The 26,324-nt window shown below is 44.2% G+C and overlaps 2 protein-coding genes across 5 annotated transcripts in view; both read left to right on the top strand.

Annotated features, from left to right (window-relative positions):
• Window positions 1–26,324, top strand: part of LOC119560845 (hemicentin-2) — an 80,950-nt gene that overhangs the window by 21,785 nt on the left and 32,841 nt on the right. For all 4 annotated transcript variants that reach the window (XM_037874500.1, XM_037874499.1, XM_037874502.1 and 1 more), the window contains exons 2-8: window positions 17,574–17,701; window positions 21,287–21,527; window positions 21,636–21,779; window positions 22,283–22,477; window positions 22,864–23,012; window positions 23,188–23,299; window positions 23,374–23,494. In XM_037874500.1, coding sequence (XP_037730428.1) covers window positions 17,574–17,701; window positions 21,287–21,527; window positions 21,636–21,779; window positions 22,283–22,477; window positions 22,864–23,012; window positions 23,188–23,299; window positions 23,374–23,494 — 1,090 coding nt within the window. The remainder of the gene's footprint in view (window positions 1–17,573; window positions 17,702–21,286; window positions 21,528–21,635; window positions 21,780–22,282; window positions 22,478–22,863; window positions 23,013–23,187; window positions 23,300–23,373; window positions 23,495–26,324) is intronic.
• LOC119560155 lies at window positions 8,783–9,566 on the top strand. The gene is made up of 3 exons (XM_037873510.1): window positions 8,783–8,815; window positions 9,002–9,130; window positions 9,186–9,566. The coding sequence occupies exons 1-3, from the start codon at window positions 8,783–8,785 to the stop codon at window positions 9,564–9,566; spliced, it is 543 nt and encodes a 180-aa protein (XP_037729438.1).

Below are 26,324 nucleotides of genomic sequence, written 5' to 3'. Positions count from 1 at the left end.
GCAAGGCTGCTAGCGAAATGGAAATGGAAATGGCCAAGGGAACGAACCTGGCAAATGCACCGCACATTGTGGCCAGTGGCTCCAACTGGGATCCGTCCAATCAGGGGACATCGACTCCTCCAGACTAGGACTCTCCCATTCGGACTCCTACTCCCCCAGCATGTGTGTGACAAGCTGATGAATAATGTCGCCCCGGTTCTCGAGGTCCTCGTCCTCGCAAAACTTTCTCCTCCAATGCAGAGTCCTGCCAAAAGGGTCAGGGCTGAAACAAGGGCCAAACTAACTTCTATACATTTAAAATGTTTTTCAATAAAACTTTACCGTGCTGCAATTGTTTTTGCCATCTCGCACTGCTCTTATTTTCCTCGCGACTCCACTTCGCCTTCAACAAGATGTCGCAGCTTCAGTCTCACTTTTACACTTGAAAAAAGCAATCAAAGGGGCACCTTTAAAAAGGTTTTTTAACAACCTTAACATTATATTTCTTACTTATAAAAACTTATAAAATATACACCCAGAGAAATATAAATAAAATATAAAATCAGACATTTTTGCGAGAGGAAGCGTTCTTGAAATGAGATGAAAGTAGTCTCTTTTTTATTTATTAAGGGGAAAGTAAGCGCTTCGACTTCATCCCGGTTTCGAAAATGTAAGATTGATTGTGGAGAATGGTTCTGAGAACGATTTTATTTATTTATATTTTTTTCGTTAGGTTTTTCCCCGTGCAGTGCTCAGCTGTCAGTTCAATTGTTTTGCACTTGAAGGGCAATTTGTCTTAGCAGCGGAGAGAAAAGCCAGGCGACTGCTTACAATGCATTTCCGGCACGGAGCCCGTCTGAGTGCCACACACGAGTGCATAATCCTTTTAAATACAACTTGACTGCGACGAGTCCTTGCCGAGAACTAGAATACGACATGCACTCTGAAGGACTTGTGCACTCGAGGACTTGTTGGCTTAGTTTCCAGCCATCCTGCCATCCGTAGGCAAAATCCCCATGTGCGGCATGAAATGGAATCTGCGAAATCGGGACAATCAATTGAAATTAACATTTAATTAGGCGGAGAAATGCCAGCCCGTACTCGCGGTCCAGTCCGCCTTTGCCTTGGGCCATTCAAAAGCCATTTTACGCCAAAGGACATTAACAATTTTATGACAGAGTGCGCAGCAGACCGAGGCCGGCCAGGACATAAAACGAGACAAACAATGCGAGCCAAATGTCCACCCAATAAAAGGCAGTTGGCTGTGAAAAGCGGGCATTTAAAACTTGATAAGTAATTAAAACAGGGCGTGGAAACGGACTAGATCCCTCATCCCCCATCCCATAACCCCCAGTTAGGGGATATCTCTGGACAGCAGAGGGCCATAAAGAATATGATTGAGGTGCGTTCTGGCGTCGAACAGCCACAAAGTTGTTAAGTATAAAGTTGCCGCCGGGGGGACAGACCGTAAAGTAAGGAGCTGCAAAAGGACATCGGATCGTGGTGCGAGCGACTTGTCAGACATGGCTAAATAAAACATGAAAACTATGTGACAAAATGACACAAACGCACTCGCTCGGAGGATGGGGTTGGGGATAAGGATAAGGATATGGTGGGAAAGGCTTACACTAAGAATGTCAAGAAAATAAAAATAATAAAAGTAATGCTAACAACAAACTGTGACATACAAATAAAAAAAAGAGTCCGTAAGAGAGGGATGGATTTAGCAAAGCCAACGAAGTGAGCTCGCGAACGAAATGTCCCATAAAAACTTGAAAAAATCAAGGAAGGGGTACAGGGGGACTTGTTCCACTCACTCCTTCCAAAGGCAAACTATTAACAGAGCGCCAAATGGAGAAAGTTGGGGGGGGGGGGGGTAAATCGGGTGGCCAAAGAGAGAGAGTTAAACTAGGTGAAAGCCGCACAGAACGACATCGTTGACAAAGGCAACTGGGGACTGAGGAGCGGAGAAAGTCGGGGAAAGTCGGGGAAAAGGTAACGCTAAAAATGCCAAAAAGTGAGGACATGAACGGGTGTATCCATGTGAACACATACTAACACTAACGTGCGAGGGATGCCTTTTATGTGCATGGAAGCCATTTGTAGTTTATTGTTAGCTGTGTGTGTGTAGCGTTATCACTTTGGGCCCTGTCTATGAACAGCAGCCGTCGAGTCGGCCATAAAATATTATTTTATGATCTGCGGTCGTTGCTCCTTGAAGGAGATTTTCGTTTCCGAATTTGTTGCAATAAGTTGGGTAGTATAAAAAAAAAAGTGGGCTAACAAATCTGACCCATATCCCACGCAACCCATCGGAATAAAGATCCCGGCTTAAGTCAACTGAGCTCACACGTGAATCTCCCATTCGTTGCTGAAGCTCAAGTTGGTTTCTACGTGACAGCATTTTGGAACCGAGTGTTAGCAGCGGGTGCACTCGTAATACCCCCGGTTTCCCCACTTTTTGTTTACCATTTTCATTTGCTGCTCTTGTTGTTTTTCACCGGCAAATATTTGCCTGGACTCCGCTTAGTCGGTGCACTTGCACCTGCATCCAGCATCCTTCATCTCCGTCTGCAATTCGCCTGAAGTGACATTTCGAGGTTGAACCACTTGCCTGACCCTTTTCCGCCACACAACTGCTTTTATTAAGTGGCAACAACGAAAGCGGTGCGTATGCGTAATATTTAATTGCCTTGTTACACTCGTTGTCTGTGTGCCTTGGTTTTACACAACCACTCCGCAGTTCCGTCCATAATGCCAATCAAAAGTCAATGCTATAAGCATTCAATTGTTTGCCGCCGCACACTCGCACACCCACACCCACACCCACACCATCGTGCAGGCGCTCACACGCACGTTCAAGGACCCCCGGGCACATGATTCATGTGTATGAATTTTTACCACGCTTACACGTACAATTTATATACCCTTGATGGACGAACAGTTTTGACAACTTTGGGAGTAGGTTTGGTTGAGCTCAAAATGGTAAAACTGTGGCAATAAATATAAACAAGATATATTTTCTTGCTTCATTTTTATTCGGTTAAAGATTGCATTTATAAATTAATATAGGTAATTCTAGTTTTCAAAGCTTACATTCTTTTTAAATGCCTATAAGTGTAATTCTAGGTGTCTTAAAGTATGAGGTGAATAAATTCATTGTAGTTATGAGCTTAAAATATATTGTTGCATACTTTTAGACACTTGATTTTTGTATCTAGTTATTTTTATTCGGTTAAAGATTGCATTTATCAATTAATATAGGTAATTTTAGTTTTCAAAGCTTTTTAAATGCCTATTAGTGTAATTCTAGGTGTATTAAAGTATGAGGTGAATAAATTCATTGTAGTTATGAGCTTAAAATATATTGTTGCATACTTTTAGACACTTGATTTTTGTATCTAGTTAATTATTTACTATTTATGTTAATATGGACTGCCCTTGATTATTTAGATAAGATTGTAATTTTTTAAAGGAAACCAACATCCTGGTACCCTTAAAAGAGTATTGAATCTTCGCTTTCAATTTGTCGCCTTGCCGCTTCGTCCTTTTTCACTTTACTGATTTTACCAATCATTTTTGCGAATGCGCGGCACCGAGAACAAAGCCATCCGAGGCCGACCCCCCTTTCTCCTTCCAGCACCCCCTACCAATTTCATCCTGGGCCGCCACTTCCGTCGCCGACATCGTGCAAACAAATGCGCATAAAAATCCATTATTTTAGCAAACACAACACGCACACACACTCTGCACCCCTGCACCCCATCCCCCTCCCACACCCTTTTACAATCCCAATGCAGTGGCGTGCAGTAAGGGGGGCAGCTACAAGCAATTTTTTCCTGTGCACCAAATAAATATAAAAGCGTTGAAACGAAAACATTTTGGAACAATATAAAAATTGCAAAAACGAGCGCTCTTGGACTTTGTGGGTGGATGGGGATGGGAAGGGGGTAGGGAAAGGTACAATCTGGGGTCAAGGGTTGAGAAGGAGGAGGAGGAGGGGGCGGCGTTTATTGGCAACAGTGTTGCTATTTGTGTAAACGACTCGTAAAATTTTATGTTGAAGCTGCTTCCTTGTAGTGGCTCTGGTTTTTTTTTTAGCACTCGCTGCGTTATTCCCAACCCCTTGCTGCCCTTTAATTTTTCGGTGGTCAACACATGTACGTGGTAAGGGTTAAGGGGTAAGGGTTAAGGGGTCAGGGGTCAGCCTACAATTGAGCTGCATGGCGGTTTGCATACTTTCGGGCTGCGTTGCGATGGGAAAAATGGGTAAAATGGCGCAAATGATGGCAAACACTGATTACAATTATGCGGGGGGAGGCGGAAAATGAAGGTGTGTCTGTCTGTGTGTCCGTGTATCTGTGTGTGTGTGTGGGCTTATCTGGCCCGATCCTTCTGCCACCATTTTCTTTTCAATTTGTTTTGTTGTCAGTTGCAGCAAAACTGACATCTATTTTATGTTGCAGCTGCATTTCAATTTTGTCATGCCCCATCCCCATCGCCTGGAACCAAATGGTTTTGGAATGGAATACATGTAAATATTGGATATTGATTGCATTTCGCTTCGCCTGCCAACTTGTCAATGTCAACATGGTGGCCAAAGGGGGGGGGGCCGTGGGAAATCGTTGGGTCCGGGAAATGCGTGATAGATCGCTCAACAATGGCGCCAGCAGAAGAGTGGAAAACTTTTATTGAAATTCATTAGTCGAGCGCTGAAAAAGTTTGCATATTTACTTCCGTCCCTGTCATATAATTTCCCGTATTTTTTATCGAATTTAATGAAGTGCAACTGACATGGCTGCTGGGTGTCTCCATTTGGCTGTAATTATGAGTGGCGCACTCGCCAAAAATGTGCAACTGTCACCGGGAATCTCTTCAAATTGGGTGTAACCTATATAGATATATATATATAGGTAGTTTGGTGGGTAAGGCACCGGAGCAAAGATTTAATTTGCTGATGAGGTTCCCTTGTCTGCAGTTTGCTACCCAATTCCCTGCTATGCAAATAGCCAAATGTTGGACCTGGCAAATATGTTCCACATGGCCGAAATGCTCGAGAGCTGAGGGCCCAGCGATGTTTGCTCTCTAGCTGCCGTGTCCCAAATTAGAAACAAATTTGTTTAATTCAATAAAAAAGTTGATTAAAAGCAATGCAGGCGAATGAGACACACAGAAGTAGAGCTGGCAATTAACCTGCCCTGCTGAAAAAACAAAATACAAGCCAATATCTAACGTTTTTCCGGCAGCCAAATGAAATTGCTTTAATTTCGAATTCCTGAAGTGGGACCACCTAAGCAAAAACCCCATGCAACCGAAAACATCAGCAAAAACTATCTGTCTGTGGCTTACTTATCATTTCGTATACAAACAGGGAAAAGCGGGTAATTTTGTTATTTTTTGGCTGTTGGTTTCTGGTTACGATTGCGTACGAAAGTACAACTTTTCCGCTGCATATATTTGTTATATCGGTGGGGCGCCCAAATGTCTGCGTGCCAGGAGGAAATGGCAATGGTTTAATCTTGTTTGCCACGAGTGGAAATATGGCCAGGGGGCAAGGGTTAAAAATTAATGACCCGTTCCGCGTACCGATACAGTTACCCAGCACACAAATGTTGTCAAAGGCATCAAAGTGCCTGCCCACACACACTCGCACCCCCACACACACACCCACACACACACACGTATCCTGTGCAGGGAGCGTTTCCAATTAAGCCAATCGAGCTGCAAAAAGCCATCCACGAGCGGAAAAAGGACGTGGTAGGGGTTGGGGCAGAGGAAGCGGAAAGGGCGCGTAATTAAAATTTAATTTGCGCCCAAAATTAGACTATGAAATTTCAATAAGGCTCTTTGGATGTTTGGGAGCAAAAGAGCAAATATTGTGCTGCCAAAAAAAAAAATGCTTACAAAGTACATTAGTTAAATTTTGCAACGAAAATTTCTTTGATTAAACGCAGCCAAGTGGATGAGGAGCTCAAAGGAAGAGTCTACACTAGTAAAAATAGTATTCAGGCAACGTTGCATCATTATAAATAACTTTTTGGACTTAACATGTAAAGATCTTAATTAATTCCATGAGGAATTGAACTGAGGAATTAAACTTAAGGAATCTTTCTTATTTAGTTAGTAGAAGAATAGATAGAATTAAAATCATTTTGTTTGCCTTTTAATCAGATTTTTACAGAAATTGTAGTATTTTATGGTCATATGACACTGGATTTAATTTTAAAAAGTTATGGCTACCTTGTTGGGTTTTTATTTTATTATAACTTTTATTAATTTAAATCATATATGTTTAGTTGAATATCTTGGTTAACATTGTCACATGGCCTTTATCATTATGAGAACCGACTAAACACGTTTTCTCATACTTGCAAATCGAAACCCCCGAAGTGAACTTAGTTTTTAACAGTGCACCCAAAGCTTCAATAAATAACCAAGTCTCTGCTAAGCAGCCAAGATACAAGACAAACATGGCGACACATCCGCCCGTCTGCCCCTTGTTCTACACTCTCTTGGCAATCTGCGCGCATAAATTGTCAAAACGAAGTGTTTGGATTAAGCCGGGAGTTGTGCTTGTGGCGACCCAGAGACCACGAGACCATGACCTCTCTTGGCCGCACTAGTTTGGCTGGGAGTGCACCACCCAACCACCAGCCATCCACCTGCTGGCCAATTTATTTATACGCATTTAAAACTGATTTATGTGCGGGGGGGCGAAGACGACAGCTTCCCGCCCCTCCCCTCCTTTTGGCTAGCAACCACGTGAGTTGCGTCTTTAATTTAGCTGCCAACCAAATCCCACCACTTTCCCCCTTTTTGGCCTGGCCAACCACGACGTTCGCCACAAATGCATTTTCAATGGAATTTCTCACTTGCCAACGTGTGTTCAGCTCTAGGAGCTCTACTTTCTCGTGAGCTGCCAACGATTTATGTGCCATGTCCTGGCGTTTCGCACCCGCCCCCGAATCCTGAGTCCTGAATTCAGAAACCCCTCCCTCTCTATTCTCTATCCAACGAAGTTCCTTCGCTTAAAGTCGGACTTACCTTAAATCTGTTTTGGCACAATAAATAAATACCCACACTCCGGTGGGCCCTTTTTTGCACGGATGCCAGGCAACCGGGCCAAAATAAGCTTTACATGGCGCACACTCTGGCAAAATCTGTTATCGCATTAACAATTTCCTACTAATTTCGACACACAACCATGGTTCGCTTGGTGGCGGGGGGAAGATCCTGTAGATATAATTAAATTGCGTGCAAAACTAACCAGCACTTGGGGTGGGAAAAATGTCAGGAAGGCCACTAGAAATAGTTAATACTCTTTTTAATAAAATGAGATATACAATTTGACTAAATACCAAAGAAAGACTCAAAAACATTTTTAAATAATAAACATTTTCTTATAAAATAAGATGATAATAGTTATATAACATTTGTTGCTACTTTCTTAAGTTAAAATGTTATTTATTTCTTTTAGTATGCATACAAATTAACCCACATATTTAATGTACCGAACAGAAAGAGTAAACCACATAAGCATAATAATTTCATTAAGAAACAGGACCTTGCCGGGCAACAAAAATCAGAAACAGAAAACCTAATATTCCCCACTTGTGCTTAAGTAATAAGGCTGGAAAAAGTCCCCAAGCGGGAAAACACAACTGATTCACGTTCGTTTGCCTGTCGGCATAGGGCTTAAATATTTGCCCAGTCATTTATTCACAAAAATCTTCATTATACATAAACATGTTATTTATACAGCCATCGGCGACTCACAAAGCGAACTAAGCTGCTTTCCATACCCACAGACACTGGGCGAAAAGGGGGGTGCAAGCGACAAGGACACGCAACAATGCAGAATGCGGAGTAGGGGGGTTGGCAGGGCCAAGGCCTCAACTTAAGTCCTTGCACATCAACTCAATTGATGACCCTTTGGCAGTTTAACTGCCTCAACATCGCTTAATGTGCACTCCATCAACATAAATCACTCATACGTCACGTTAAACACGCTCAAACTTCAAATGACGTGTATTTAAAGGGGTAGAGAGGGTAGTAGAGGGGGCGACAGGGCCCATGGCCATGGCCATAAATTAATTAAGCCTGCCCGCCGCTCACTCGAAGGTCCAAGTTCGCGGCCCCGCCTCCTTTCGCTGGCCCGCCCCCTTAAGCTGCAATTAAACTGTAAAAGCGAAAAGCGAACGGACCGCCAGCAACAGCAAATTACAACCATTTACAATTAATTTGAACAACACGCCGCCATGCAAATGGCGTGCCATGGCTCATAACTTCCAATGGCCACCGAAAAACCCACACGCCGACGCACTCCTTGGGCCATTAAAAAAGGACCAAGGCGAGCGACGTGCAAATACTCAATTAGCATATCAATAAATCAAGAAAAGAGTGTTGCTGCTGCTCCGCCTTCTTTTCTTCGACCCTTGCCCTTCGCTGGGGTAATCAAAATTTAGTTAACAACGCCAAACAATTTATTAACTGACGGCGGGCCAAGCCGTTCGACCTTGAGGCGGGCAACGTGACGTATACGTAATCTGATGGCGTGCCAAGCCAATTAATCAAGACGTCCTGCGGCGTGGCCGTATTGGATTGCACTTTTGTCAGAGGGACACACATCGATGTTTCATAACTCGGCGGAGGTGTGAGCGTTTTACCACCACAGGTATCAGATGGTGGCGTCGAAAAAAAAGTGATTAATATCAATAATTAATTTCATTCTGGTCTATTAAGCGTATTTTGATTGCCTCTCATTTGGAAGGGGAATCAGTTTTATGCATCAGTTTAGCTTGAAATGTCACCTAGATCGCTGGTATTTGCTGTTTTTGTGAGTTGGATAAAAATGGGGACATAGGGAGTTTCTTAAAGAGCTTTCTTTATAACATAGCTGCTGTTCAGGTACTTTTCCATGATGAACTGCGAAATAGATTGCAAATTGTATAGAAAAAGAGCTGCAGTATGTGAGAAAAAAAGTTTAGAGATATAGCCAACTACTTTATACATATCCTGCCAGGATCTATCGATCAGATGCTGTCTGCTAACACGTCCCAGCTTGGACAAAGGCAATGCCGAGTGCAGAAAGAGCCTCAACTTGCCAACCCATCGAAAGTTCAACTTTGCCGAGCTCTATACGATAAATATGGTGAGCTAATAAGTTATTCAAGTACCAGGTATCTTCATTTGATCATAACCAGTAGTGCATTGAGGAGTGCAACTATATCACCTCCGGCTACATTGAAATCGATCCACCCTATCGCCTGGATCTGGCCAATATCCGCATTAACCTGAAGAGCATTGCACCCCAGCCGCAGGAGAAGTCGATTGCCTTCCTCTTAGATGCATATCGGAAATGCGAGGTGTTCCGATCCTCCCACGGTGGACGATTCACCCTCCATCTGCCGGATGTTGAGTTCATCGAGGAACCCTGCAACCCCTTCTCCCTGCAGATTACCATATGTCTCCGCATCCATGCCATGCAAAAGTGCCCTAGTCAATTCTATGTGGACAGCCAGGAGTGTCGCTTGGCCAGGGAATACTTCACCCAGTGCGTCGGCGATATTGAAGCCAATCTCGTCTAGGCATCAACCTGCGACTCTGCGAAAGTTCCACGGGGTATCCTTTTTGAAAACTTCAATTGGAACCTGCTAAAAAGTGTTGAGAAATAAAAGAAAAAGTCATAAAAGTCGCAGATGAAATATGGCAATTTGGCTGTCGGGTCCTTGGTGTGGGTGATTCTGCTCCTGGCTGCAGTGCCACAACTGCAAATTGAATCACACTCACACAGGAACACACACAGGACCTGCTCGCATGTCAATGTCCTCTGCTGACTTTGCATAACTTCGTCTGCCGCTGCAAGCTCCCTTTTCCCCGCAGCAGTCCCTCTTCCACTATTTAAACTTGTTAGTTTTTTGACACTTTTTTTAACACATGCACATTACTTGTAACACGGAGGAGGGTATGCCAGTTTGTGAATTAGTTGGTTCTGAGATTTGTAATTTAGGGGATGACATAAACAGACTTGAAGAGGATATAACGCTTTTAATCAGGCACCGAATGCTAGCATTATTTGTGACTTTATTTTAATTATATTTAGACACTTAAACAAAACAAAAACCCATTATAATATGTTCTTTCATTCCCCGTTTTCTACTACTAAAAAATATTACATTGACCTCAGACCAGATAATATTTAATAATTATGGGATTATTAAAGGTATTAAGTTGTTATAAAAATCCTCAAAAAGGTGTGTGTTAAAAATCAAGACAGCTTCTATTTGATTTAATATTTTTCCTGAGTAACCCCCAGTCGATCACTGTATTATGGACTCATCTCTCTCGCCAAGTCAGCAGCAAAAGTTGCCGTTATATATAACACGTCTGTCGGTCTGTCTTCGGGTGGTTTCACTGTGTTTTTTGTCGGTGTCGCAGGACATGTTATGCAACTGGAATAAAGGAGCTGAATTTATGTGTTAGCTGGATGACTGTGCCAGCAAGTCCTCATCCCCGCCCTCGTCCTTGGTCCTTCGTCCTTCTTCCGGTTGCCCTTTTTCGTGCCAATGTGTCTGGCTTTGCAGCGTCAGGTTAAACGGGATTTATGTCCTTCAAGACATGCAGTCTCAGCCTGTTTTCTTAAAACAATTAACGTATTACGGCTCTCTCTTTTGGCCTCACTCCCTGCTGCCAAATCCATCTCGGCTACGTGTTCCGTGTTTGTTTCCCTGGTGGGCAGAGTGGTGGGTCCTGTAAGGATTTGCATTTCCAGCCCAGAAGAAGCTGGCAAGGCGGCAATAGAAGGCCCCGGGCCGACAATCAAAGGACTTTGGCTTGGCTTTGCATTTTTCTTTAATTACGCCCTCGAGTCAAATTAAAAGCAAATGATAGTTGTCTCCTTTCTGCAGCATCCTTTGCTCCCTTTGCTCGCACTCTCTGTGGCTCCCCGGGACTTTGCAGTTTACTTAGTCAAATCAAAGCTTTCAAGAAAATTGTTTTCCTTTCTTTCTGATGGTCAAACTGCTGACCAAGGACCAAGTCGTCGACGTCCACACACCCCTATCCTCTTACACAGGAACTCACACATTCATAGCTCCTTATTACAGCTAGACTGCTTTGTTGGCTGCATGTCCTTGAGTGCACTTGAGTCGGAGCCTTCGGGTTTGAGGTTTTTGTGGCAAATAATTTGTGTAATTAAGTGACCACCAACTGCCCCCCTCCTCCCCCAGCCGGTTAATTGCTTATTTGTGTAGCTAATTAGTTGGGTATTGCCAACAAACAGGAGATGGTCAGGCAGCCGAAGCAGATGATGATGATGGTGATGGGGATGGGTATGGGGATGCTATAGAGAGTGGCTCAATTCAGCACTCTCCTGGTTTCCTTTTTTTTGCCCACTTCCATCAGACGTTGTCTAGCACTCGTAATTAAAAAAAAGAGAAAAGGATCCATAAAAGCGACGGGCGAACACAAAAGTGAGGCACGTGTGGCCCTCATCCCCGGGATGTCCTACCAACCCATGCCATCCATCCAGAAGGCTGTATAATTCAGGCAGGATACCACTGCACCACTGCACCACCACCACCACCATCACCATCAACCACCATAACAAGCTGGCGGGGCTGGCGGCGTGCAATCAAAATTATTATAATTGCGACGCGTTCGCCTTTGTGCGACAACAATGACTTCCGCTTCCGTGCTGAAATTCGCCTGTGTCTGCCTGTCATTCCATGTGCCATGTACCCACTGCATTGTTTTCCAGGGGAGGAGGGGGTGGTTGGGAGGGCCCATTAAGTGCCTGCAAAAGACGAGCAACAAAGTGAACCGCCCAGGGGAGGGGCTGGAAGAAGGAGGTGGAGTAGCTGAAAGATGGGAACAACGTGCTCAAGTCCTGGCAAAATGCAAAATGGGGGAGCACGGGGGTAGCTGGGGGAAATCCCTTCCGGAAGGGACACATTTTATGCAACCAGTTAGCATAATAGCAGCCAGCCAACTGTTCTTATAGAGGGTGCTCCCGAAAATGACCTATCCGAAGCCAAACGGCTGCAACAGAACCAAATCAATCATTCAATCAGCAAGCAGCCCCTAATCAAATTATTCAATTTGCGCTTGCCTTTGCCTTGATTACGATTATTATTATTATTATGACGACTCTGATTATCAACATTACAACTTTGGCAGGCGGCATTAATTCGGACAAAGTGGTAGTGGTCCTGGCCAATCGAAATACCCTAACCGAATTTTGTGATTGGTGGCCAATCAATGAAAGTGCCAGCCACACGCAACGTGCAATTTAATCAGTTAAATTAATAAGCAGCCATGGAGTTGAGGGTTGCCCCGGAAATTGGTTGTCATTGTTTGTCCAATAGTCCCTCAATTTTCAACTCCAGTCCTGACCAGGCCAATTCAAAATCTTGGGCTTGGCCTCTCTTTAAGTGACTTATTTATGGACACGAATGGTCAGTCAGTAATGACTCCATTTGTCCGGCTCACGTTGATTTATCTAAATGAATTGTTGCCACCACGTATTTGTCACAATTTCGATTGGGCTTTATCGGCCAATCCCGATCCTGAACCACCTACTCCTCGTCATTTACCCGGCCTTTTCAGTTCGCTTTTCGCTTCTAATTGCCTTGCATGCGACAGGTAAATCCCACGTTGGAAATACCCCTTTTTGCATATTTTGCGAGCCGGATTATGGATGTGTTCGTTTTGGGGAGCCTTTTTGGGTTTTTAAACGCAATCCCTAGTTTCGTGATCGATGGCCATAGACATTAATGGTGCTAAGTGGGCCATAAAAGCAAATGAAACTTTGGCCACGACGACTGCAGTTGAAGGCGGTTCGAGGTCCTGGGTCCTCATGTCCTAGGAATTATATAAAAATTACATACATAAACTCGAGGGCCCACTTGACTGCCATATGAATCCCCGCAAACACACACACACACTTCGAGTGGGGCACTCAGACACAAACATTACAATGGCAGCGAGTACAATACAATAAATCAACGACTCGACGGCCTGCTACAAATAAATGCATAAACTTCGAGTGTCAAACAACAAGGAAAGTGTGGAAATGGGAGAAAGTGTGCAAAAGTATGGACAAAGTGGGGCAAGGGTAAGCAGGTTGAACCGTTACGAGCCATTTCGCTCGGCAGTCAATGAGCTATGAAAATATGAAAAATGTAAGCGACAAAACGTGTCATTCATTGTCTATCCGAAATGCCATCCTCTGAAGTGGGACTGGGGCTGTTTTGTCAGTTTACAAATCAGTTTCCATATGCAGCTGACCGGTCAGCTTGGGCACTTGACAGGCGTTACGCATACGCAGCGTTGGAGGATGTTTGCCAACTCATGAAATAACACAAGCACGCATCGATTTAACCTCTACCAGGGAGACACAAAGTCTGGCGAAGAGCAGAAATCTGTTGAATATCAAATAACAATCACTTGGCAAGCTAAATATATCATTATGCCTAAGTAGGCGGTCGGGTTTTTGAGGGGGCAACATACAAAAAGCTTAGCACATGCGAGGCAAAGAAATGGGATATATCGGTGGGGGAGGTGGGTGGGCTTATTTGTTTGTTGCCTTTCCTTCCTCCCTTTTTTTGGGGTGGCTGTTTGTCGGGGCCATCCTTTTTCGCATCCTCATCCTGGCTCCTTTCTTTGCTACTTTTTATAATCCTCACAGCTTGCATGTTTGCTTAGCACCTCCGAGGGATAAAAAGCGGGTCGATGATGCGGAACAGGTTTAAGAAGTTTAAGCCGGCGAATCCTGTTGTTGCGGCTCCTGCGGGGGTCCTCGTTCTCGTTGGTTGGGTTTTTATATAAAATACATTTGGAAAAATTTACAAATCATCTTGCATATTTGATTTGCATACAAGATTTTTCATCGCCACTGCCAATACCTTTTCCCGGGACATCCTCTCGGGTGTTTTGAGCTTGTGTATGTGCGTTGGGGTGTGGGTGTCCTTGAGCTCGTTTGTATGTCGCCGAATTGCACAAGGGATTCACAAATTGCTTTCATTGATTGCCGACAAAGCCGAAGTGAGTGAGGCGAACGGGGACTTTGTGTGGCACCTTCGGTGGGTGGGTGAATGGGTGGATAAGTGTAGCTCCAAGCACTTTGACTGCCGGTGGGAATTTTTCTTAAATTTCCGCCGGTTCCTTCTTGCTGCTGGCTCATGCTTAAACTGCTGGCGGGAAAAGTCCCCGGGCCACGTTGCGTATGAGTAATGTCGCTGTGGGCCGGCAGCTGAAGAGCCCGAACAGCATTTTATAACTGACCAGATGCTAAGAGCCGGGCCGCGACCAGTTGACCCATTTGATTTTCACCCGCTTCCTGCACTGGGAACAAATTAACCATCAGTCAAAAATGATTTTCCGAAAATTAGTATACAAATGTATTACCTATTTACAAGTAGCAGGGAAAATGTGTTCTTGGTCTCTATAAAATTAACAAAAATATTTTTATAAAAATAAAATAGTATTGGATAAATATTTTTTCTTCAGTGCATTGTAGTTCCCCTGGCCATTTGTCGTTTGTTGCGTGCCGTGGACGTCTACGTGAAATTATTACGCTGCAATGCATCATCAAAAGTAAACAGCACTGCAGCAGCACAGCAAAAGCAGCTTGGCACTAGACAGCTTGAGGGATGGGGGAAACAGGATGAGGAGGGGCACAGGGTTGGGGATAGGGATGGTGACCAGGAGGAGGACGAGGGCGGATCCCCCAAAATGTGCGTCTGACATATTGGAGAGCGGCAAGAGTCGGAAAAGTGGAAGCTGGACGTTGGCCGCTGGGGAAAACTTTAAGTTCAGACCGGCATACAACACAAAAAGCACACAGCGGGGAGGAAACGAAGAAAAACACATAAATATGTATTTAAACGGGCGTTTATTTAACCGCCAAACAATTGAAAACAAGTAATCGTAATGAAAATCGCATTGAACTGAATTCATTATACCCTGTAAATTGGTGATTCGGGGGCATTATAAATATTAGAAATGCCGTTAAAGATTTAGAACGTTTTTTTAATTATTATTAAATTTTTTTGTGTCCACTTTGTTAAATCAAATGGCTTTTTAACAAATTGAACTTAATTATAATTATGTTTTTAGCAATTACACCATTTTCCGCTCGACCATGTAGGGTATCTGTTGGAGGCATCAGCAGTTAGCGGGGTTCTAGATGGTGGACATGCCACTAGAGTAATTGTTATCCTTGCTGGCTGTGCACAGGCACGTAAAGCCCTTGAAACATGGACAGAAAAAGAGGGGAGGGGCAGTCAGGACGAGGAGGACGAGGGGGAGGACCAGGGGCAGGCTAAACAACAACGCCACTTCACGGCACGAGCCGTGCTGCAGGAGCTGAAACAATCCCATAAGCAGCACTCAGCGGCACGCACTTGAGGCCCGGCATCCAAGCATCCAAGCATCCCAACAGCCAAGGATTCAAGGATCCAAGGACCCGGACCCGGGCAGCTAAAACTGCAATCGCAGCTGGCTCCGGAACCCGGATCTCTGTCTATTTGCCTTGGTGGGGTTGGGAGGAAAACGCAGCTGGGACGGCACTTTCCTTCAAGGCTCAAATTTCGTTGCTACTGCTTATTTATTTTTAATATTTTTATTTGCCCTGCAAATAGGCTCCGGCGGTTTCGCTCCGCAGTATTATTTACTTTCGCTGTTCCGGCATCGCTTTATTTTTGTTTGCCAGTGGTTTTCCGGCGGGGCGAATCTTTGCATTCCAATGCGTTTCAATTAAGTGGGCCCGCCACTGTTTGGTCACGCAGAAATTAAGCAGTACAAGACTCATAAGCAACGTTCGTATAAATCAGACCTCTAAAGTTGGCTGTATAATTGAAATTCAAAGCCCCTTTATACGAAACCCGATAAAAGCGGAACCAACGGGGGCTGCCTGAAATAAGGCAGCAAAGTGGCAATCACGCCAATCACGCGTAATAAATCATTGCGTGAGTGAATGTTTCCATGCACCCATTTTATACCCATATATAGGTATGTATACATATACCTGTTTGCCCAGTTTTTGTGGCATTTGGCGGGTCAAAAAGGCGGCGTAAAAGACGGAAACTCGACGACTAACGGCAGTCACGTGTGGCCAACACACGCAATAAGACCCGCCTGATTTTTTATACCCACATTTATATACAATCGCATAGCAGGAAAAACTCCCCAAACACGCATGAAAAGCGCAAGTTGACAGCCAAACAAAAGCCGAAAAGCAACGGTGGCCCATGAGCGATGACAAGTGCGGATTGGCTACGCAAACAGCAATTAAAAAGCCAAAAGGCTTCAATTAATCCTTGACCTCTTGATATCGAGGCAAAGCCAAAGGGTCGACCTGCTGACCAATTGACTGGCTTTCTTACAGAGAGAAAGAAAATTCAAGGAGATTAAATTCGGGGCTTTGGTATGCTAGTTTGTGGCCCAATTTATTTGCACAAATTTGTGGTAGCATAATTTTGGAAAAGCAATAAAATGTAAATGTTAGAAGTTGAATGAATCAACAGTTTCCTAAGTATTCTAGTGTACTTAACTTAAAAAGTTGCATATTGATTTAACCCTTTTCCTAGGGTTTGTATATATTTTAATACATAGAATACTGAAGAACGCATTGTAGCATCTAAAGATCAATAATATAAGAAATGTATGTGGAAAAATGGAAATAATTTTATAGCAAAGCTTTTAAATACTTCTTATACTAACATGATTTCAATGTTCTTGATAATCCTTTGGCTGGTAGAGTTTTCTAAGAGATTAAAAACGTTTCAATGCATTAAATCCTGATTTTAGTCTTAGTTTTGGAACAGTTATTACACATATATGTACTAGTTCTAGGAGTAAAGGGAATTTGTCTCAAATGCTTCTTTCTTTAAGACCCTTTCAAGACAACCGTTTTCTTAATAAGTCCTCTGCTCTTGATTATTTGTCAGTGCTGTTGGGTGAGTGGAAGGCCTCAGCAGGTCCTTACGTACTTACGCCCTTATCATTAGGCAACCCAAAGTTGTGGGCCACGCCCCCACAGCCACATCCACATCCACAGCCCACAGGGCCCACATCCATTATCTTGAGCAAGCAGCGCGTGTAATTTTCAACCTGTAATTGGTGTAATTGAGTGCAAGTGCGGAGAAAATATTCAACATGCCAGCAATTAACATAAATTCTCCGCTGCGCGTACAAAAAATAAAATAAAAAAAAGGGAGAAAGCGGCCAAATGATAATGAAAGAAGCGCACACACACTTACACACGATGGGGGGGAGGGGGTTCCTGTGAAGATAAGCAAATGGCCGCCATTCCGTGAAGCGTTCATAATTGCCCGCGTTGTGGGTGTGTGTGTGGGGGGGGGCTAAAGGGGGATGTATGGGTGTGGGGGCGTGACAAATGCAGCCAGCGATTTTATAGAAGGGTTCCGAAAGGGTAGCATACTTACATGCGCAGCGGGCTGAGCCGGAAGCGAAACCCTCGGCGGAAGTAGTTTATGCAAATGACAGACCCAGCATTCCACTTTTTCCATTCCCCATTCGCCCTTCGCCATTTTCTCACCATTTTCTCCCCTTTCTCTTTTCTTTCTCTGCAGGAATCGAGGGCTTCCAGCGATTCTCGGAGCAGCCCAAGTATACGGAGGTGAATCCCGCCGAGGACACGCTGCTCACATGCAAAGTTATTGACAAGCGCGGCACGTGCTCCTGGCAAAAGGATAACAAGGTAATTATATCAGCTCACCGAGCCCATCTATCGATGGCCCAGCCAGTTTATAAACATTTTGATTAAACCCATAACTTGGCCAAACACACACACACACAAACAACCGAACTTTGCTGGCGCACTAACACCAACACGCTCACCGACGTGTCCTGGCTAGAAAACTCATATCATATGCGTGGCGCGTCCTGCGGTTCAATTAAGTGTTGTTCTTTTGGCCTCCACATGTGGCGAATGTAATTTACACCCTGACCAGGACGAGTCAATAATGAAAGTTGCCCGTGGAAGCGGTACAGTGTTCGTGGGGTCAGGGGTCACAGGACCTGGGAACAGCACCCCAGACAGTCTTTCTTTGTTCGCCGTTGATTAGAACACTGGCCGGCGCAACTTTTAATCGAAAGTGCGTGACAGCAGAGGACTGAGGAGGGGGGCAGAAAGCCCCAATTGGATTTCATCACAGCGCAAACATGAAAATATTGTTTGGCCCTCTCCCCCAGTTGATCCTATGTGCAAAAAAAACATTTTTCGCTTTAATTAATTAGGTTTATCTTGTCACGTTGGCCACTTTATATAGCGGAATTTTGTTTTGTAATCCCAGTTTATTCAAGGCCTTTACGTGTTAGCAACTAATGCCTTATACAAAAATTTTCAAAAAATATTTCCTCACTTTTTTATTAAAAGCCTACATTTTTTTGACATGTACTTTAATAAAAATTGTTCTTTTATCTTAAGAAACGGACTAAAAATTTAAAAACAGGCCCTAACAACAAACTTTTTTTCGTCCGCTACATTATATTTTTATGGATTTGCTATTGTAACAATTATTCCAAAATATTCCTTCTTTTTGACCTTCTGTGGATCGACTGAACCACTTCGTTTTGCATTTGAATAGAAAATAAAATGGGAGCATTAACCATTCATTTCTCAAGATGTGAAGTTTTTGTGTAAATGTATTATTGTTCTTTACCATAATCATGTTTTTACTGTTCAATATAATATTTATGTCTGGTGGCCTTAACTCAAAGTTGTGTTCTGGCCATTTGTTATGGCCATTGTGGGCGGCATGGGATTGCGGGATCCCGGACCTTGAGCGACTTCGTTTGCATACCAATCCAAAGTGGCCTCATTATGGATCAGCTCCGGGCTCTGGCGAGAGGGAATATGTGGTGGCCGTTTGTTATTCAGGGCAATTGTGTGCGTTTGAAGCATAACTTTTATTTGCCACTCCCTGCAGTGTCTCTAGACCCCACTTCCCACTCCCATCCCCACTTGTTGTGGTAGTTGCTTATGCAAATGCACACAGGGACCTCAGTAGGGGGGTTTTAGAAGGGGGGTCCTTCGCCATTGTATGACAAAAATCAGAAAGCATTTCAAATGTCCTTTTTCATATGCTGCGCATCGCAGACTCTCGCTCTGCATCACATACTTAAATGTTTACATGCTTTGTGTCTCTCCACTCGAACAAGTTGAAGGAAGCGAAAAGGACGCAGGACGAAGGACGAGGGCAAACAACATTTGCATGCATCGAGCGTCGCACACACACAAACATGCTGATGTTGCTGTTTCGGGCTTCATTTAAAATTCTTCTTATTTTTGCATACTTATTCCACTTTCCTCCTTTTTTCCTATGTGTGCTTAACGTTTCCCAATTTCCTCCATTTGGCCATATAGTTCTGTCCATATATTCTACGTGTAGTTATCATAAGAAGCGACATTTCGAATCGTTTGTCCCAAAAAAACCAACAAAAAATACAAGAAAACAGGGGTAGGGGTCATGGATTGTGTCCATTCCCGAGCTGCATTCTAATTTAGCCAAAGGATGTCTGTCGAGAAATTTTCAATTCTATCCATGCCTCATCTGTGTGTGTTTTCTGTGCAGTGCATTTCCTGATAATTCCAAAGCACAAATGGAGAATATTTTCGAGTACGATATCAACAACCAAGCTCCAGCCATTTGAATAAATGTAATTTTTGGCCATCGCACCGCACATTTTTTTTTTATACCAGACAATCTCCGGAGTTTCGCCTCGATTTTGTTGCTTGCAGTTTCCATTTCGAAGTTGGAATATGCGGAGAATTATGCCGATACGAATATCGATTTGAGAATGTTTTGGCAGCATTGGCAGCCTCAATGGGCCAGAGCCAAATATTTGTTCGGTTTGATTTTTTATCTCCTAGCTAAAAATTGTTTTTCTGGCAGTTTGGCAGTTCGGTCGCCCATTGAGCTCGTATCTTTTGTTACCGCAAAGCCCGCAAACTTAGCTTAACCCATGGTGGGCATTGATTATTCCCTGTGGCCTAAGGTCAGTGGAGTCAAGTGGGAATGGTGGTATCTCAGAAATCAGACATGCCAGCCGCAAGCTGTTTAATAAAACAGAGATACTGTATTTTATGCTGGTTGGCCGGTCGTCATCTCAAGGTGGTCAAATGCATGTCACACTTTATTTTATCGGCCTGGGACAAACAAAATGCATTTGTGGCCATTTCCGCAAATTTAAACAACGAATTTTAAATGGCAGGACAGCATAGATTAGATTATCCACTTGCATATCCTTTCGGTTTCTTTCAATAAATTTGAATGCTCGCTTTAAGCAATTGTTTGGGCCATGGCACAAACTCAATGTAGCAATTAATTTAACCCATTATGCCACGGACAACGCAGACAACACTCAAAGCCGAAATGCAATTAGGCAGCTCTGTTCCAGGGGTTTTTAGGGGGCCGGTTCCCATAAATACTTAAATGCGAACGATGCCACGCTCAGAGATCACTAATTGTAATTTAATTTCCAATTAGCAAACAAACTAATGCCAATTTACGGACAGAAGCGACTGAAACGACGACTGAAAATGGAGTTAAATGACACGTAGTGGTGGTGGGTCGCTGGAAAAGTGGATTGGCAGTGGAGGAATTTGGTGGGAGTTTCGGAGAAGACCCCCTACTATGCTCCTCCTACTGTCCATTAGCTCGTCGATTTGTCTCTGTATGTTTGTCCAAATCGGAGACCAAATTAGTCGCCCGACTGCATCGAAAAGTTAAACATGCTAAACATGTCGTAGACGACGCCCAGTTCATTTCAACGCCATCATCGTTTTCATTCCTATCCATATCCTGGCTCCGTGCTTCAATGGACACAGAAGAAAATAGTAATACGATTTGATAAAGAAATTCGTAGGTACTTCAATAGAAATTTCGCCCATATACCGACGATTAAGCTTAGCATTTGGTGTAAACATCCTTTAAGGAAATGTGACCTAGTGAGAACATGTTATAAACTTCTTAAGTATCGGATTGAGTGTTATCGATAGATCAAGATCAAGCGCAGCAAACTTCACTCAAAACAGGTAGAAGAAGAAGAAAAGAAGGAAGAAGTTCAACAATTATTAAAACACCGTATTTAAAGAAGATCCTTTACACATTAACAAGTAATCTATTGGATACGACCAAATTAACTAAGATCGAAATCAAATGATAAGTTTTGATAACATACAGATACAATTCTGATACTCAAAATGCCCAAACTATAACCCATTTTGGTGATACCTTTTTCTCCGAGTGGAACTAACTCAATCCATTTCCTTGTTCCCCAGCCCGTTGGCATATATACAAAGAAATACGAATGGGCCTCACGTATCCCGAGCAGCGACAATGGGAACGTCCTGCATCTGGACCTCCACCCGCCAGCGGTGCAGCTTGGCGGCGACTGCTCCCTGTGGATCCGCTCCGCCACGCTGGACTTCGACGACGGACTGTGGGAGTGCCAGGTGACGGCCAGTGACTTCACCACCCAGGATGCCCTCACCAGCCAGCCGGTGCGACTTGTCGTACGTGGTAAGTGCCTCGAATCGATTGAGGGGACTGCCCATGCAGACTGTGTCCCCTAATTCACCGTGAGTCCTCGAGACCTAATTGCCAAGGGCACTCCCCTTCTGTTTGCAGTGGCGCCGCAGCGGCCGAGGCTCGAGTACGAGGCGGTACACGTGCCGCCAGGACACAACATCACCGCAGACGCCGGCGCCCTGGCGACGGTCAAGTGCGTCTCGCACTACGGCAATCCGCCGGCCACCCTCAAATGGTTTTTGGGTAAGTGCATTCCTTCGGACCACGAACAACAAAATGTGTGTACTTTTAAGTGGGGAATGCGTGCTTTACAGAGAAGAAATTATCATGCGACAGCCAAGCTAAATCGTTAGCATGTACTTTATTCTTTAAGTACCTCTCATATGTATTTTGAAATATCATTTTTTAATTACTAGTACTTTAATTACTAATCATAGAAAAGTAAAATGTCTATAAGAATGAGAATAAGCTTTCGCAGGCATTTGCATTGAAGTCCGCACTAGCCTTAACCATTGATTTAATACCTTTTAATGTAAAATATAGTTTTTCTACAAATTTTATCATATTTTATGAGAGATTAAAACTTGGTAATTTCTTCCATCAAATTCTTCTTTCCATGTTTAAACTTGAGCTCAACTCCTACCTTATTTTTCCGGTGCGGGCTGAAGCACAACCCCTTTTTTCAGTTGTTATCCAGAGGTAGTTGTTAATGTTAATTAATTCCCATTTGTTGCTCTCCCCCGCAGGCGACCAGGAGATCTCGCCCATCCACCCGCAAATGAATGCCACCGAGCCGGATAATCCACGCACCTGGTCGGCCACCTCGGTGGTGCAGGTGTCTGCGATGCGGGAGCGCCACGGAGATATCCTGCGGTGCGCCGCCTTCCACGAGTCCTACACGGCCAAATCGGTGGCGGTGGAGGCCCGCCTGGACGTGAAATGTGAGTGTTCCAATAACGATAGGCAAGCTGTAATGCCCCATACACCTGCATCCTGAACTGGAGGCCACTAAAGTGCCTTCACTTCAATTGGCTTTAAGTCCTGGGCAAACTAAACCCAGACGGAGCAACAGCGGAATCACAATCCCAATCCGAATCGGAGACAGAGAGCTGTAACAATTAAATTAACAACAATTTGCTGTAATTTCCTGTTTTGCTGAGCAATTCAAGAGTTGACTTGTCCCAAAGGACGTGGCCAGGAGCAGGAGCAGCTTGTTGACTCTGCTTGCTCGGCTGCCATTCTATTGCTGTTTCTGTAGTTTCAATTGCTGTTTTTGTTTTGCCTAACCAAGTTGAACGTCTCCGTTTCTGTTTCTGTTTTCTCGCAGACGCGCCGAGCATCCGTCTAATTGGCTCGCCGGAAATCGACTTGGAGGAGGACAAGGATGCGCTGGTCCTGCGCTGCGTGGCCGATGCCAATCCGCCGGCCAGCATCGTCTGGCGGCGGGCCGGTCGCTCCGAGATAGCCAGCTTGCAGGTGAGCTTAGCTGCTGCTACCCAACTTGTTTATGTTGTTCCCAAATTGCTCCTGCTCCAGCTTCAGACTCCCTCGCTGGGTATTTATCTGGAGTGTAGCAGAAATGTTGTAATTGTATTAAATTGCCTGGTGATCCAACTCCAACTCCTGCTCCTTCTTGTCCTTTCTCCCACAGGAAACTCTGCAATTGCGTCCCGTCGGACGCCGCGATGCCGGATTGTACACCTGCCAGGCGCAGAACTCGGTGGGCACCTCCGAGCAACTGTCGGTGCAGTTGGATGTGAAATGTACGTATCTCAGTATTTACCTTGGACAAAGTTTTCACCCAGCTCTGTTTTTGTACCCCCTCTTGCCCCACCAGATCCTCCCAAAATTATTTCAGCTGGCCCGGATCGTCTCACCACCGCCCCGCTTTTCAGTCCTGCCGCCTTCGAGTGCCTGGCTGATGGTAATCCCCTGCCATCCTTCAAGTGGGTACAGAGGTGAGTCCATCGACATGTATATATTTAAATACACTGGAATCTCGACCGTTTCGGCTAAGAACAGGATTATCTAGCGCTTAATTTTTCTAATAATCAAAATGTTGGTTCTTATGGTTAAGCTCTTTCGTGAAATAGATAGTACTCTTATATTTCATTCACACAATTCGCTTTAGAGTAGGATTAGGGCCTTCCATTATTAGCCTTGATGTATTTTTGGCAATGAGTATAATATTTTGTCCCGAGTTCGAGAACGATTTCGGTCTTAAGAAGACTTAAATGTTTCCCAGCCCCAATTCTTAGAAATCTGTTTTTCGGTGTGCATAACTTGAGGTTGCCCCCACTGAAGTGCTTCGGGAGTTTGCCTTGCATACTTTTAGTGGCTCTTCCAGGTTCTGTGGAAAACTTCCCTGGTCTTGCTTTAAATACGTGGCTCTTCTCTGAACTTTACTGGTCTCGTGACCGGTTATTGTAGTCGGCTGAATGGTAGCGCTAATTAAACGCGGTTCATTCTGCGTATGCGCAATATTTGTCCCGCCTCTAAGATGAAAATGATGTTGAAATGCCTGCACTTTATGCAATAATTAGCAGCACATTCAGCACCCCCTGCAAGGAGTTGCCTTTTTAAGGCTTCTTGCCTGTGGGAACAGCATTTCCCTCTTACGGGAGCACATTTCCTGTTGCACATTTCCTCTTAAGAAGCCTCCACGCCCATTTCCAACAAAGCGGATGATATTTTGCGTAATTTTAATTAGCTGTTCAACGGAAATTGTCTGAGCCAAGGGAAAACAACACGAAACCAGGTCTGTTGTTTGACATACTGAAGGTGGGGTGCCCTGTAATTTATCATTCTTATGATAAGCGAATAAAAGAAATCTTAATAGGTGCCTTGTAATAAGGCAAAGCAAGATAATATTTAAAGTGGCTAGGGTATAGTATGTCGCACATTATTAAAATCGTAACGATTCCATTGAGGGTTGGTACTTATACATTTTTAGATGTTGTGAAATAGTCTTTACCCCTAAGTTGCAGACCCGATCGCATATAGCCGACTTTCGGTAGGGTAGTAAGAAACCATCTATATTGCCGGCAGGATTAGGCTCCTTCCGTTTCTCCTTTGGTCGTTGATGGCTATATGCATTAGTATGCAAAGCAGGCGAATTCTGTGGGAAAAATCGAAACACTCCTCATGCATATGACTGTATAGCGCTCCGTCTCTTTCTATGGCAACTACCCATCTCTCTCTCTGCCCCTGGTGCTCTTTGATGCTGCCACGTAAGTACGTGATTTTTGTGATTCCATTTGTTTGCACTTGCCCCCAGACAATTGGGCCAACATAAAACATACACAGCTACGCCGGATCGTGATCGGGCTTATATATGGGACTTAGGATATGGGATGGGTGGTTGTTATGCGAAGGTGTCGCCATCTAATAACGAATGCCACATGCAACACATTGACGTGTTGACTTAATGAAGCGAATGCGCGCGTGTTTATCAGAAATTAAATGTCAATTGTTGAAAACTAATTTCCACGCATGTTCTCCAAACACACCCCCTACTTTCACCCCCCCATTTCCGCCCACCGAATTAAATGGCGCGTGCCGTGTTGGGTAAACAGTGGGAGTCGCCCATTTGGAACCGGCGGGTAATAAATCAATGCCACGAAGTGAGCCGCTGACAGGCCGGGCGACGTATGCTCGGCAGCTCCTTAATCTCCTCTCCTCCCAGGTGTTGGTGTCCTTGGAGTCCTTCGACTGGGCTGCAAGTGCAGCCGTTGGCCGGGCGCCTTGCAAATGAGGTACCCAAGGACACGACACAGGACACGAAGTCCTGTCACTTTGATTTACGTGATTTCACCGCTCTCTCTCTCTGGACCTTCGAGAAATGGAACCGAAAAGAGCAGCGCTTGCCAAACTTTTTCGACTTCGGAGATTTGCATTTGAATGGCTTTCTAATTTATTGCTTTTAATTGCTGTTTGCCAAGGACCGACTTAAAGATCCTGGCTGCCACTTTAAGCACCATCGCATGAATGTATTGGTTAAACCGTTCTTTTTTTTCATCCTTTTTTGCGGCTCCCTCAAAAGAATCTGTGGGCAGACTGAAGACCAGGCACCCCGGAGCAATTCGCAGCTTGAAAGGCATTTCTCATATTAAAAATGTATCAAATATTTCTGTGAACCAGCTCTCTTTCTGTGAGTCGGGCAGCCTGCACCGAAAAATAACTCATACGCATACGCAATTTTCAATATTGCCAAGCAAGGATTGCAGCAGCGGAGGACACATGGGAAAAGTGGAGGGGGGCAGGAGGGCATGAGCAGGCTGAGGATGAGGAATGTGGCCTCTGCTGCATGCATCAGTTTCATTTTGTCCGACTGGGAGCAGCTCAAAGAGCGAGCTGCAAAGTATGCACCAGGCCAGGGTCCGTGGCCAGATGGAATCCGTATATTAGTCGGGCATAATCATAATCAATTGCTCCACGAAAAAGCTCTTTCTATTTGGGTAACGACCAATCCTGGGTTTTGTGTTGTAAAACCAGGATTTATGTTGTCGACATTGCCGTCATTGAATTATTTTGTCCCGAAACGAATTTATACCAAAGGTTCCCCCTCTCCTGAAGAATTCGCTGTTCAATTACTTCTTATCCTTTAGTCGAAATTGATTTTAGGACCTTCAAAAAGCTGTCTATTTTTGGCAAAGGATATGAACACACGACTTGAGATCTTTTTCGCTTAAAGTAGTACTTTTTAGTAAAACCTTTTATTAAGGCTCGACAACAAAAATGGTATTTAAAATGTGTTGAATCAATCTAATGACATTATATTTCAGTAGG

Source organism: Drosophila subpulchrella, unplaced genomic scaffold (assembly GCF_014743375.2).
Source record: "Drosophila subpulchrella strain 33 F10 #4 breed RU33 unplaced genomic scaffold, RU_Dsub_v1.1 Primary Assembly Seq354, whole genome shotgun sequence".
In the NCBI taxonomy this organism is placed as follows: Eukaryota; Metazoa; Arthropoda; class Insecta; order Diptera; family Drosophilidae; genus Drosophila; species Drosophila subpulchrella.
Note: the sequence above shows the minus strand (reverse complement) of the source record. Positions and strands in the feature narration are given on the sequence as shown.